Raw genomic sequence first — 15,949 nt, 5'->3', positions numbered from 1 at the left:
TAACAACAAAAAAAAATCCTAGAGCTGTACACCAAACTTATTGGAAACCCCAACCAAGCCAAAGTGTAGCCATCCTTTTGGGATGTACTAATAGCCTATACAGGATTCCCATAGGGAGCAAAAAAAAAAGCCTTGGGATGCCTGGGTGGCTCAGTTGGTTAAGTATCTGCCGTAGGTTAGATCATAATCCCAGGGTCTTGGTATCAAGCCCCATGAGCCCCACGTTGGGCTCCCAGCTCAGCAGAGAACCTGCTTCCCCACCCCCTCTCTCTCTGCCACTCCCCCTGCTTGTGCTCTCTCTCTCTCCTAAATAAATGAAATCTTGAAAAAAAAAAAAAAAGCCTTCACCAAGGATAAACTTATAATAGTAAATTACTAACCATATGAGTAAACACTGTATACATGAAACCAATTTTGTTTAAAAACATAAATAGAAATTAGGGATGCCTGGATGGCTCAGTGGTTGAGCGTGTGCCTTCAATTCAGGGCACAATCCTGGAGCCCTGAGATTGAGTCCCACAAGGGGTTCCCTGCATGGAGCCTGCTTCTCCCTCTGCCTGTGTCTCTGCCTCTCTCTCTCTCTCTCTCTCTCTCTGTGTCTCTCATGAATAAATAAATAAAATATTAAAAAAAGAAATTGACAGAAATACAGCATCATAGATTTCTATTGCTGCACTGTTTTTGGAAGATTAATTAGACAATTATTTACACAAACATTCATATCATATTCTCGCTATTTCCCTTTCAAAAATAAATATGACTTTACTGTAGAAGATTATTAAAATTATTTTGATCATATATATGCATATATGAATATCACATAGCCATTAGCATCATAGTTTGAAAGAATTTAATTCAATGTTATATGAAAAGGGCAGAATAGGAAGCCGAGGTAGGAAAAATTTATTTTCTCTTTGAGAGAAAATGTTAAGGGATCCCTGGGTGGCGCAGCGGTTTGGCGCCTGCCTTTGGCCCGGGGCGCGATCCTGGAGACCTGGGATCGAATCCCACATCGGGCTCCCGGTGCATGGAGCCTGTTTTTTGCTCTGCCTGTGTCTCTGCCTCTCTCTCTCTCTCTCTCTCTCTCTCTCTCTCTCTGTGACTATCATAAATAAATAAAAATTTAAAAAAAGAGAGAAAATGTTAAAATATTTCTTGCATTAGACTGATGGCTGATTTCATTGATATCTTCATGTATCTTTTGTATTTCCCAAAGTGTGTGTATTATGGAACAAGATTCAAATGATAGTACAGCATGGGAGAGCCCTGAAATTTTAAGAACTGCAAATACTTTGATATCTGTGGAGTTAAGAAGTTTGGAAAACCAGCAGGAGATGAGATTGGAATAACTATCTTCAAGAAAAACTGAGTGTCTCATTTTAATAAACTTCTCTGCAAAGGTTATAAGAAATCTCTAAGAATTTTAAGCTTAGAAATATTGATCAGGTACATATTTTCAAAAATTGCTCAGGCTGTACAGTGTGATTTTTGAATACAAAATAAAAAAAACAAGAGCACTGTGGTAGTAATAGCTAAATTTTATTGGGTGCCTACTATGTGCCAGAGACCAAGTGTTGATCACTTTTTATATTCTAGCTCATTTAATCTTTACAATAGCTCTGTCAGGTAGGAAACTTTATCATAATCGCCCTACACATAAAGAAACAGGCTAAAGAGCTTGCTGAAGACCATTCAGTTTGCAACTGGTGGAACCAGGCTACCATCTCAGGTAATCTAAAACCAGTTCTTGGGGTCTCCCTCACTGTGCTACGGTGGTGCCTTTCAAAGAGAAATGTGGCAGAGAGAAGTCAATAGGAGAGCAGAGAGAGACAATAGGTCCAAGATGGCAGTTAACTTCTCTTTTTGGGAGACTGGAATTTTGGTAGGAGCTTAAGGAGGGAAGGGAGTCAAGAACAATTCAGGAAAGACAGATACATGTGAAGGTTTTTTTTTTTAAGATTTTATTTATTTATTCATGAGATATACAGAGAGAGGCAGAGACATAGGCAGAGGGAGAAGCAGGGACCTGCATGGAACCTGATGTGGGACTGGATCCTGAACCCCGGGATCACACCCTGAGCTGAAGGCAGATACTCAACAGTTGAACCACCCAGGCGTTCCATGTGAAGGTTTTCTATTCTTTCTCTCTCTTTTTTTTAAAGATTTTATTTATTTATTCATGAGATTCACAGAGAGAGATGTAGAGACATAGGCAGAGGGAGAAGCAGGATGAGGCAAGGAGCCTGATGAGGGACTCAATCCCAGGACGGGGATCATGCCCTGAGCCGAATGCAGACACTCAACCGCTGAGCCACCCAGGTGTCCTTTCTTTTCTTTTCTTTTTTTTTTTTTTTAAGACCATGTGAAGGTTTTGAATGAAAAGTTACTTATATTCACTGAAGACAACAGGAAATTTAATTCCTTTTAATTTGCAATGATTTTTTGTATCTTCTTATATGTGAATGATTGAAATGCAATGAAAGAGAAATAGCTTAGTCCTGATGCATAATGATAGAACAGAGTGCAGATCATAATATGCAACACACATGGTGATTTTTAACAAGTATTTCCTATGCTGCTCTGATGAAGCCAAGTTTCTTAGCTTGCATACAGGGGTAGAAAGAGCTACATTGTCACCACACTAATTGTATCTATTCTCATTTCATTTAGAGCTTTCTTAATTTGCATTAACAGGAATACATATTGAAATTTCATTCTGATCATGAAAAGAAAAATGCACGCTAACTTAACATTAAATTTTCAGCATTTATAATTAACTTTAACATCAAACCTTACCTTCTAGCAAAAGCCCATCTATTTTACCTCCCTTTCATTTGATAGATTAAACATTCTTAAGATATTTAGTCCTTATTAGTGCTAATGACTTTGGTAGTTACATGAATTATAGTTTAAATTTTTGATACAGCTTTTTCCATATGAAAGGCATTAAGTAAGCCTGTGTCAACAAATATTTTCCTTTTTATAAGGCTTTTCTGAAAAAACAAAACACTATATTACTATGGTGAACTAATTGGGAAATGACATTTTCTGAAGAACTTTCCTATTTAGCAAACTATTAAGCAGTAAAGTTCACTTCTAGGTGTCTTTCATAGCAAATGAACATACAGTATCTGGCTTAGAAGTCATAATCTTCAAAAGTTTAGGCTTCACTATTAATTGTCAAAACTATTTCAAATTTTGAAGGACTGACTCCATTCTGAAGATCACCTTGTTTACTGTCGTTCAAATTGGTCCTTTTAAATTCTTTCAAAAACTCTGTTCTCTGTTAGAGTATTACAGCAGGGAGGGGGAAAAAAAGTAATAGGCATTGGTGCTACCTGAATGCATTACAGTTGTGGAGGAAAAATAATTGACAGTCGAGCTCTGCTAAAAACAAAACAGAGTGGATTTAACCCTAGGAATACACACCTATAAAATAGTCACCTTCAGGTAAATCATAATTGGGATTTTGTGTGTGTGCTTTGGGAGTTTTAAAGACATCCAATAATTGCATGACTTCACTTTGGTAGGGCTCAGGACACGTTCTCCAAGTTAACGCTCCTTGGTCAAAGCTGTGAGATCTATGATCCCCTTATCCTCTTTGTCCTTTCCAGTGCTGTTCCACTAGGATCTATATGATATCTCCCTCCTTCTTTGCCTTTTTCTGTCCTTAACTGCTTTGTTTCTATGGCCAGTGGAAGTCTCACCAGTCTCCCAAGTAGTAATGATTGCTTCCTTAATCTGAGTGTTAAATTACTTCTAAGTATGTTTGTACTATGTTTTACAAGATAATCTTTGGATCCTTTCATCTGGTTGTGCAACATCAGCCAGCTTCTGATTTCTATTTGCTGCAGGGACCAGTAGGGCTGACTGGTATGCCTGGCCATGCATGCTTGGCTGCTCAAGACTCTTCTTGACGAATATCTATTCAGTTGGAAGCTGCTGCACCCACTCTGAGAAGTTTTAGAGTGGGTCCAGGTGATGTAAATACGCCTGTGAAGGAGAGGAGGTAGGGAAAAAAAGGTCTGTTCCAGGGCCATCTTCCCAATCCCCTCCACTCCAAAGATTACTCCTATTCTAATGCCCTAAGGATTTATGTAGCACTTTTAGTTCCAATGAATTTAGCCTTTTTTTTTTTAGGGCTTCAACAATTTTGAGTCGGGCATCTCTTAAGCAACTCAGTCCCAGTTCAGTGCTTAACCTGTAGTACCGACTTACTGACAATTTACTGGCTTACCGAGTTATCTGTCACATCTCTCCCGTTGCAGCACTCTCTATATTTATTTTCCTCTTTGTTAGGGCTGTATTTTACCCTTGCAGACGGGCTCAAGATGGTTTAAAATCGAGCTGATCGTCATCAATCACCTACGCGAGTGAGTCCAACGCTGGACAAACCCTACACTAAGCATGAAATCCTGCAGCTGGAAAGGAGCAAACTCACCGGCACAAAAACGCACGCGCCCTTCCTTTTATTTGCACCCTCTTTTCCGCTTAGGCTCTGACCCAGGTGAGAAGTCGGTCAGTGGGGCGTGTGCGGATAGCCCCGCACGCCCAGCGCAGCGAGGAAGAGGCGCCACACCTGAGCATCCGTGGGCTCCGTTCCGCTTCTCCGCGCTCCGGGCGCCGCAGGTGCTCCCCGCGCTCCCTGCCCGGGCGCGGCCGCCGCCGCCGCCGCCGCCGCCGCCGCCGCCCGCTCCCCACCCTGTCGCGGCGCCGACGCAGTGCGCGGAGCGGGGCTGGTGCTCGCCGCCTGCGCCCGGAGGGGCGCGCTCCGGGCCGGCGCAGCTCGCTCCGCGTCCCTCTCCTCCCGGCTCCCGGCTCCCGGCTCCCGGCGCCCTGCGAACGCCGCCTGCGGTCGCGGGCCGCGCCATGGGGACTGTGCCATCTGCGGTGAAGCACTGCCTCAGCTACCAGCAGCTGCTCCGGGAGCATCTCTGGATCGGGGATTCGGTGGCGGGGGCGCTCGACACTGCGCAGGTACCACCTCGCGGCCCAGGGCGTCCCCATCCTTTTGCGCACAGCCGGCTGCTGCTGCTCTCTCTCCGGGTTATGTCATCCACCGCACCCCGGGCCCTCCCTGCGGCACTTCTGTCTGGCGAGGCCTCACCTCTTAAAAGGTGCCCCCTCGTCTCTGTGCTGTGAACACGTAGACCCGCCTCAATAGCTCAGACCCAGCAGAATCTCTACCTGTGACAGCCTTTTGCAGGACGCCTGGAGGAAACGATTTCTTCTGCTTTTCTCTTGGAGGGGCTGCAGTATACTCTATGCCTGACTGTAGGCATTCCTCCAGGGATAGTGCCTTTATTATCTTTATTTTATCCTCCCTGTACCGTGTAACAAAGAGGACAATGGGTGGCAGGAAAAGGCGTGACGCCGATGTATAAGGCTAGGAAAAACACCGTAGGTGACATTATCTAGCATATCCTTAGTTATTCCTAATGTATTTATGCTTCGACGCACTTGAACAAGCTTGGGGGGGGGTTGTAAGGAACAGCAATTTCGAACCAAAATTTATTCCCGTGTGATTCCTGAATGCCCATTTTAAGACAATAGGCAACTTAATTGTCTACGTGTTTGCAGTTTAATGCATCTCAAACCAATGGCAGGTAAATGAAAAAAGAAACTTGCTTTTCCTTTCAAAGAGCTCAGAATTAAAGATTTCACCAAATAGGAACAGTGGTTATTGTTATGTGAACATTAAAGCATGGAAAAAGGAAGGGGCAGTCTAAGGGTTTGACTCTTTTTATTTTTGCTGGATGCCAAATGTTTATCCGTGATTCATCTCGTGAACAGAATAATGACTTGTGTTAATTATACTATTTCAGTGGGTAAACATAATTTGACTACGTGGCTTTAAGTCAACTATTTTAATACTAGGTATCCATTTTCCTGTAGTTTTACATTTAGTGTATTCTCAGTTTATGAACGTGTGAAATTGTGATCTTTGTTCTGCAAATCAGAATTCAGCATTTGTGGAATTCTTTCAAAATCAGTCAGAAGATACATTTGCAGGATGCGTGGGTGGCTCAGTGGTTTGAGCCTCTCCTTTTGGCTCAGGGCGTGATCCTGTGGTCCTGGGATGGAGTTCCTCATGGGGCTCCCCACAGGGAGCCTGCTTCTCCCTGTGCCTATGTCTCTGCCTCTTTATCTCTATGGCTCTCATGAGTAAATAAATAAAATCTTAAAAATACATTGTTTCTCATTACTTAAAAGATAGCCATGGTCATCTGGCTCAAAGCCTGTTGCTGAGAACGCATGAGAGGGAAAGTTCTCATATGTTCACATGTCTATTTATTTTTTCTACGTTCTAATTTGACTTTTTGCTCTTACAACTTTTTTTTTTCATAGTTTGTTATAGAATCAGGAACCCTCTTTTTATTCCCTGACTCTGAGACTCCATGATGTTGCTGTATTAACATTGTTTTTCTCTCTCTCATATTCTGATTTTTGGACTGTGAGGGCATTGATGGAAGCTAGGCTGCTCTGTGAGGATGTCTACTTTGCCCTGCTAAGATGTGGAAGCAAAGTAATAAAAAATGACTAGGAGTGTGAGAAATAGCTATTCCTTCACTAAATATTGCCATTTTATCCCCTGACTTCTTTGCCTGGAAAACTCTTACTCATTTTTCAAACACGGCTTAAATGTCACTTCTTTTTACCAACTCTGCCCTACCCAGAGTTAATGCCCACATTTCTGTGCTTCCATGGCATTTTATGCATAATTCTGTCTCAGTCCCAATCTTGTTGAATGGTAATTTTTTATATCTTGTCTTATTTGAACTCTGTATCATTGACTTCTGACATTGACTCATTGAAATTGGCCTTCCTTGACTTCCATTAAACAACACTTGTAACTGCTTTAAGCCGTACCTCTCTGGATCCTTGGTCTGGAACCAGACTGACTCAGTGGCCTATCCCTGTCTGGTTAATGACCAGGTTCCTTGTGACTTCCTATCCACACTCAGGGTTTCAGTTGCTATTTATATATATGCGTTCTCTGGGTTTATATTCCTATCTCCCTCTTAGGCTCCAGTTTTATCATTCAGCTGCTCACTGGACATTATCACTTTGGATATTTCGAAAGCAATTCAAACTCAACATTTCCAAAATTGGATTCGCTTTCTCCTTCCTTCAACTCCAGACCTTCTCCAGTATTTCTTGTCACAGGAATACCATCACAATCTGTTCAGTTCTATATGCCACAAGGCAGGAGCTCCTCAGGAGGCAGCAGCTCTTCATTTCCTATTTTCATTTAATTTCATCCAAAGTGTCACTAAGTTCTGCAATTTTACCTCTTGAATTTCTCTCAAATCCATCAATTTCTCCAACTTTATTGCTACTACCAATTTTAAAATGGTACTGTCTCTTGAGGACTACTAAACAATTGGAGCCCTTCAACCCAGGGTTATATAATTAGTTGGGACATAGTCTGCATTTTGAATGGATCCCTGCCGTTGCCGTGTTCCCCCTCTCCCCCTCACTTTACAGCTTTGTACTCCTTTCCACTACTTTCAGGAATGAATACCAAAGGTTTCAATGTGTCTCTGAAGCTTCAAAGGGTGTATTTACTGCATTTCTCTGCAACATCAACCTAAGATATTTTCTTATTCTTGCAACAGTGGCCCTCTTTGAATTCTTTGTAATGTTTCTTCTTTCTCTTTGTTTTCCCCTCTGCTGGGAAGATTATTTTTTAACGAATTAACTTCTGTTCTCCCTGTGGATCTCAACACAAATGTTACTTTCTCATAAAAATCTTTCCTAGACTCTTAAGGCAAGCAACTCCTGTTATCCTAAATGGCTCAATGAACAATTCATTATATATAATATGAATTATATATTTATATTTGTGATTATTTGTTGTGTAGTTCTCTACCAGAATCTAAGCATCATAAAAGTAAGGGAAAGATCTACCATTCTTAGCAACTAACAGAATGTCTGGTTAGTTTTTCATGGCCAGTAAATACTTTCTGAATGAACGAATTAACTAATGTTTATCTGCTGTTTATGAGACCATGAAATTCTTTGTAGCATTTGCCAAATTAGTGATTGGTACATTGTGGTACAATAATAAATAGTAGTTAAATGAATCCTAATGTGATGAGAATGAATACTTGAGATCAATACAGTTTGGTCTTAGTGATAGAAGATGGATATTGTTAACTCTCTTACCTTTTCATCTCACAGGAGCTAGTTAGGCTTTGATGGGAAGAAGAGCTAAAAATAGTTTTTTTTGGGGGGGGTGATGAGATAGCATGGTGCTTAACCAATTACTGTAAAATCTGGCAGAAAGAATCATGAGAAGGACCCCTGGGATTTGAAACAATTTGGTAACCATTGGGGAAGATAGAATATTACATTTTGAAAGAATCCTGTGCTAGATAATGGAAGATTGGAAACTTAGATCTTTTTCTGCTACCACTTCATTGTGTGAGTTTGTGTAGGCAATATCCTGACTATATCTTAAAATTTTAGTCTACAGGTGAGGTAATAATGTATCCCTGATAAATAATTAGGTTGAAAAATAAATACTGGGCATGTGTATATGTAAATATTCATATATTTGAAGTTTAACAATTTATTATCCAATACACAATGGATCAGTATGAATACAAGGTGTACAGTACTACAGCTCCACTGATTAAATTCTTTGAGTCTCTAATTTTTTGCTAATAACACTGATTTTGCAGAAGATTTTATTTTTTTGCAGGAGGTTAAAATTGATGATCATCCTATAGTTCAAGCTATCTCTTAAGCCTATTTTATTTTCCATTTGTCTCTTTTAAAATGCATATGAAGAAGCTGGTTAAATTGGTATGTTTAAGATTTTGATTAAACGTAAGGTAACTAGTAAAGCAATCTCTTTTTGATTTCCAAGTGCTGTTTAGGCAATAGCTAATTTTTTTCATATATTAATACCCTGTTGTGACAATAAAATTCTCCAGGGTCTAAATTCTAAATCAAATAATATTTTAAATGCAGTGATGTATAAAAGCAAAATTATAAATGGACATTAAAATTATAGTACACTATATCTGAATCCTTTAAGTTATATTTGCCTTCAAAAAAATACTATTCAGAAAAAGTATTTGATGTTAAAAGTTCTCAGGAATCTAACCTAAATATATTTCTGCATAAATTTAATAAGAGGATAATGTGACTATATACTTTTTAGTTTGCAGTTATGCAGTTGTTAGTACATTTACTAAATAGGATGACTGGGGAGGAATTTTTAGAAAAGAACCAAGGTACCATCTCACTTTTTTTTTTTAATTCGTCTCAAGTGTACTTTTTTCTCTATTATTCTCCTCCACTTTTACTCCTTTTATAGCTTCTTTTGTAATGGCATATTTTTATTATTCACTTCCCCCCGCCATAGCTTGTTAATTATATACCATTTTACTGCACTCTTGGTTGTTATTCTTTAAGATGTCAACATATGACCTGGACTTATTAAAATATGTAAATTGGTACTTTTGCAACTTATTAAACATACAAATATAGTATTTTAGCCTCATTACTGACTTCTACTTTTTATATTGTATATGTTAATTTTGTTATATTTGTAATATGTATGTAAACAGTTAATATACTTTTTATGTTTAGAATATATTTCTTTGCTCTTCATTCTTTTATCTCCATTTTTCCATCTGAAATTCTTGTCCTTTAGCTAGTAGTTCTTTTACTATATTCTTTAGGGAAAATCTGATGATTTTTCAGTTTTGTTTGAAATTACATTGATTTTGATACATATATGCATATAATAAACATAAATATAAGTTAATATTGACCATAGATATACATTCCATATAAGGAATTAAAATGCATGACAACAGCACAAAATATAGATTTCTCAATAGATACAATGGAAGCAAGAGACAATGAAGCACTGGTCTTATTTTTGCCTCTTTAATGGTAATGAGTCTTCTCTTTGGTTTCCAGGAGTATGACTATGATGTATCTAGATTTAACTTTCTTTGCATTTGCCAATAGTTTGTAGTATTTTTCGGATCTATGGCTTGATGCTTTATTGGTTTTCATAGGTTTTGGAAAAATTTCAACCATTTCTCCATAAGTATTGCTTCTTTCTCTCTTAATCTCTCCATTTGAATTTATAATTTGAAAAATCTTAGAACTTTCCCTATGCTCCATCTATTTCTTACACTCATTTTTGTGTTTTTCATATTTTTTCTCCATCAGTCTGAATATTTTCTTCTCACTTGTATTCCATTTCACTAATTCTCTCTTCAGTTGTAATTTGCTGTTAATCTAATTTATTGTGTTTCATTTTATATTTTTGAGTTAATGCATTTCTATGTAATTTATAAAGCCATTTTTTGTTCTTTGCCATGATTTTTCATCTTGTCATGAATTCTTGAATGTTAGAGTTATTTTAAGTTCCATGTCTGATAACTCCAATGTTTGTATCTCTAGTTGGTCTGATTTATATATTTTTTGTCTTGGAATGCTTATTGATTTTTGAATGTTCAACACCTGAAATGAAAATTATAGACATAATTTGAAAGTCCTCAAAATAGCCTTCTCCATAAAGGATTCTTTTTCCCCCTATTTACTCATTTCACCTTGTTTGCCCCTCCGCCTACTTCTGGCAACAAACAATCTGTTCTCTGTATCTATGAGTATTTTTTTTATTCCATGTATAAATGATACTTTACTGTATTTGTCTTTCTCTGCCTGGCTTATTTCACTTAGGATAATGCCCTCAATATCTATACACCTTGTCACAAATTGCAGGATTTTTTTTTTATGGCTGAAAAATAAACCTGCGTATATATACTACATCTTATTATTCATCTATTGATGGACACTTAAGTTGGCTATAGTAAATGATGCTGCAGTGAACATGGAGCTGCAGGTACCTTTTCAATATAGTGATTCCCTTTCCTTTGGATACTTAGAGGTAGAATTGCTGGATCTATTTTTAATTTTTAGAGGACCTTTCATACTGTTCCAAGGGGCTGCACCGATTTACATTCCCACCAATAGTACAGTTGGGTTATCCACCCCCCATACCATCCTTTTTAACACTTCTTAGATTTTTGAAAGTAACCATTCTAACAGGTATGAAATGGAGAAAGGGTTATCTTTAGCTTTTAGCAAGTATAAGCATATCTTACCTTAAGCCAATCAGATGTTTAGCTGATTTGAGTCAGGGCCTACTTTATTTGTAAGGATTTGTCTTTTTTTCTTCATCCTTACTTCTATTTTGTCACTATTCAGGGGTCCTAACTAAAAAGCCTACGGTATTTACCAGAGTGTTTCCTCCTAGGTGGGCCTAGAAATCAAAGTATTTTCTCCACAGCCCCTAAGAATTCTAGAAGCTCTGATGATCTTCTCAACTGTTGATGTAGAATTGGCAGATGTTTTAAGAAGTCATGGCAGGGTGGTTCTTACCATTTTGCTTTTCTTATGCATGGCATATTGGCCACTTAAGTACTCACTACCTTGGCCACTCTCTAAGGCTGTCAAACAAAAGTTTTCATTAATGTTTTGTCCAGATTTTCTGGTTCTCAGAAATTCACTGAACAAACTAGTTCAAATATTAATTTAGCATATTACAAACATTTTGAGACAGTTACATTCTAGATAGATAATACGCAAACTCTTTAGAGGAACTATTTATTTTCCCAGCTTTATAAGATATAATTAACATATAATGTATAATTTTATGGTATACAGATTTGATACACTTAATTATTGCACAGTGAATACCGTGTTAGCTTTAGCTAACACTTGAATCACATCACAGAATTATGATTTTTTTTGTGGTGAGAATATCTATGATCTACATTTATAGCAAATTTCAAGTATATAATATAGTATTAATCATCACTTTGCTATACATTAGATTTTTAGAACTTATTTATCTTATAATGGAAAGTTTGCATGGAGTAATAATTTAAAGCTCAAATACAGAATTAAAAGATTGGCTGCTTCATGAGAAAGTGATACTTCATGGAAAAACAGACTATCCCAGTGGTTTTCACTATAAATAAAAATTATGAAAGAGAAAAAATATTTTAAGAAATAAGAAAAATTATGGCTTTAGAGAGGCAGTATAACTACTCCTTCCGTGTGACATAGTTCAGTAAAATTTGTTGAATGAACCAATGATTAAATGCATAGTCCCTTCATAATATGTCTTTATTGATAGAAGTTTATCCCAGATCTTTTTTTTTTTTTCGGACATGAAGTTGGTGAACAAATTTTATTATTGTCATTAACTTTTTAATATTTTACATTGCCTTATTTCATTACTGGTTCATTCTTTCTTTTTTTGTTGATTTGTAAGCCTTTGTAGAAGTCTACATATTTTATCAGTTTATTTGAAAAGGATTTTGTAGGTTTCTTGATCCTCTTGCCTATATGTGTATGTTTGTATCTTTGTGCATATGTATGACATACTAGCAACTGATTTCTATTTTTTGAAAAAAAATTGTATCTTCCTGTTTTCTGAATTTACATTTTAATTTTCTTTTTTTTTACATTTTAATTTTCTTGATTTGAACATTTAGCTCATATTATTTTAGTCTTTTTTAAAAAAATAAGTGCTTTAAGACAGTTCACATATGTGAACTAATATGTTTATATGATTGTGTCTATCCTTAATTAGGTGGATTTACCTTTAATTATGTGTGATTATGTATAACTATTGATATGTTTATTTTCTGCCATATCTAATAGCCTCACTCACCATTTTATACTTATTTTTGAGGCTATTTGTACTTCTTGGTATTTTTTTATATTTAAATTGATATGCTTGTTTGGAACAAACGATGTATTTCACAGAGTGAACTCATTCATCTTGAAGAAAGTCTGTTTCATTATTATTACACCATGGGTCCTCCACATGTTACTAGGTATATTGCCACTGTCAAGACTCTCTTTGTTAACAAAAAATATCTGACAGGTAGGTGGAAGTAGAATTCCAGAGACTTGTAGTACTGATGAAGCCAGAGATTATAGTCATGGGCACAACGAAGTTAGAAAGTTGAAAATATTTGTGGTCAGAATCTTAAACAGTGAGCAGTCACAAGCAATAATAAGCCCTTTTGTATAACCATGTGAATTAATGGTTCAGCTAAAGTAAGATTCAGTAAATTTCAGTGGAAGTTGAATATCGGATAGAAGGTTCACCATGACATTAAGTACACTGCAGAGTAATGTCAAAATTTCGGGTTAAGAAAACAATGGCAAACTAAGTTCTAATGGTTTTGATGTATAAGGGATATAAGTCCTCAGAAAGGGCTAAAGGACTGTATGGCCAAATCACATGGATCTCAGAGGAGCAAGAATTATTGTACAAATAAAGAGTGACAGTTTTCAGGAAGTAATAGAAACTGCAGATGCCATCTGTACTTCTGGTCATTAAGCAAGGTTATAGAAAACTGAGCAACCTCTACAACCTCTACATGGAGAGTTACCAGTCCAGTGCTTTCCATAAGGGTGATCAAGGCTTGATTTAAGGCCAGAAGATGATGGGAATGTTCAGGAAAAGGGTTGTGAATGTCATGGAGCTTGTGACTACAGGTTGAGTTTCCAAATGGAAAAATAAAGAACTTGAATCTTTATATAACTAGAAAGGCAGAGAACTACATGAGGTTCTATAGAGGAAATAGATGGTTGTTGGGAATAATATATAGGGAAATGACTAAAGAAAACAGGATTGTGAAGTAAGGTGGGTTACCTAGTGTTTGATCCTCAACAGTCTTGTAATGGATGTGGTTCTCTTTGGGTATCTCTGTATCAGCTAAGTCTTCAATTTACTGCATTTCAAGAGCATCCCTCTCTCTCAAGCATGTAGACTCCGTATCTTGGAGTCTCCTTTAATTTGAATTGACTTATATGTGCTTTTGAAAAAAGAAAAAAGAGAGAAAGCTTTTTGTCCAGGTTGTTCACATGTTGATTTCCAAAGAGAAATGCCAGAAATGTGAATGCAGAGACCAAGAGCAGAAACCCTGATGGTTGTGGCTTGGTCTCTGTACCATTTGGAAGAATGCTCCCATGTACTTCATCCTATGCATACTGCATCTAAGATGCAGACTTTTTATAACCTTTTTTCCTATTTTTATAAACCAATTAAGATACATTATTTTGTATGAGTTCTCTATTCAGAGTACTTTTATGGTTCGGTAGCTATCACTGTGGAGAGTTCAATATGTACTAGACACTGCCTAACTGTTTTATGTATAGTAACTCATTTAATCCAACAACCCACTTTATAAACTGAATAATGGGGATGCAGAAAGGTAAAATAATTTGTTCATGGTCCACAGATAATGAATAGCAGACTCAGAAATAAATTCAGGCAGCTTCTAGTTTCAGAGCCCCCAATTTTTACTACTATATCAGTGTTTCTTCAACTTTTCTGGTGATAAGAATCATTTGAGGTGTTTATTAAATGTACCAGAAATTCTGATTCAGTAGCTCGGAGATGGAGCAAAACTATCACTTTTTTTACTTTTTTTTTTTTTTTTTGCTTTGTTTTTGAAAATCCAGTGCTGAGACTGCCACCCCTCTATCCCTGTATCTGCTTTCAGAGGGTCTGCTGTCATATCATGTTTTCTCTAGTCTATCTTTCCAGAGCTCCTGGCTGCTGTCCAGGAAAGACTCCTATGAGTTTCAACTTCCCTTCTGTCCTCTTTGAGGTTGAGACTAGAGTTCTGCCTGGAATAGAATTGCATTGGATACAAAAGGAAAAACAACTTGGTTTCCAATAAATTTCCTGTTCCCTTCAATCTCCAATACTTTCTGTCCTTGGATTTCTGTTGGCTCCTGTATTTCTTGCTTTCTCTTATTCCAGCTGGCTTTCACATCCTTCCCTCCCCCACTCTGTGTTCTTGTTTTTTTCATTAGCTGTGAGCTCCTCCAAGTCTTTTGGCCTTCTTTATGCTTATTCACTCTGTGCTGTAACTTTCCCTGACCCTTTCTTCTCTCCTTGCCTATCCCCTTCCAAGTTTAGCTTTTATTTTTGTTTTTTATTTTTCCTCATCAACTAAGGGGTTAGACAGAACCATGACTTTATGGGTCACTGTCATGGAACAGATCATAGTAAGAGAGAAAGCAGAATCATATATTTGGGGAATATTGTTATTAACAGAAATTCTGATTTGAAAGTGATTGTCCAGACTGCTTGAAGCCCTAATAATAAAAGCAACATATAGAATCCCAGTGTTCTCCTGCCGGTCTCTCTTGTTGGTCTAAGTGGGAGATGCAAATCGGCTGTTACACAGGTGAACAGAATTTAACCTCTGGAAATATTTTCTTTGGTCAAGTCTATACTTAAAAGATAAGTACATAGAAATGCAGGACTTGGACTCTTTTATTGTATACTTAGCTGCCTCTGGCATGCAGATTATCCTCCTGTGCCAGTGGATATTTGATTTTTGTTACTCTTGATGGACAATTATGTGGGGATGCTTTAAAGAGACCGAGGACATTTTTCAACATTGGCATATTTTCAACAATGTATACCCTGTTCATAATTACTCAGCAGGCAGGAGTTATGTTTAAATTACCAGAAGTTTGCCATCTTCCCCTTTGGATGATCTTCCTTTTCTGAGTGATCAGAATTCATTCCTAAATGAACACTCAGGTGTTGTTTCATTTCTTCTACATCTGACCAATTTGGGGCCAAATTTTATGTTCTGTTCTTCAGAAAATAATTTTGGTTGGCAGATCTTGCTCCCAAAACATTCATTCTAAAATCAGACTTTATATAAAGACTTTTATGTGAAGATAATTGAGACCATTATTCAAGTTTATAGATGTTTATATTTTTAGATTTTCTTCTTTATATGAAGGCCTAGCAATAATGTAAAGGAAGGCCAAGTAGTGGGAAGGCTCTCTGAAAAATACAAAATGTAAACAAAAACTGCTATTTCTACATAGTGATGAAGGGACCAGAGTTGTTCCCAGCAGGATTTTGATA

At 37.3% G+C, this 15,949-nt stretch overlaps 1 protein-coding gene across 1 annotated transcript in view; it reads left to right on the top strand.

Moving 5' to 3' along the window:
- Window positions 1–4,768: 4,768 nt before the first annotated feature.
- The window catches only part of HMGCLL1 (3-hydroxymethyl-3-methylglutaryl-CoA lyase like 1), a 203,299-nt gene continuing 192,118 nt past the window's right edge, over window positions 4,769–15,949 (top strand). The window contains exon 1 of the mRNA XM_055330866.1: window positions 4,769–4,977. Within this exon, the coding sequence (XP_055186841.1) occupies window positions 4,870–4,977 (108 nt within the window). The 5' untranslated portion in view covers window positions 4,769–4,869. The remainder of the gene's footprint in view (window positions 4,978–15,949) is intronic.

Source organism: Nyctereutes procyonoides, unplaced genomic scaffold (genome assembly GCF_905146905.1).
Source record: "Nyctereutes procyonoides isolate TBG_1078 unplaced genomic scaffold, NYPRO_anot_genome, whole genome shotgun sequence".
NCBI lineage: Eukaryota > Metazoa > Chordata > Mammalia > Carnivora > Canidae > Nyctereutes > Nyctereutes procyonoides.
This window is presented reverse-complemented; position numbering and strand designations above follow the sequence as displayed.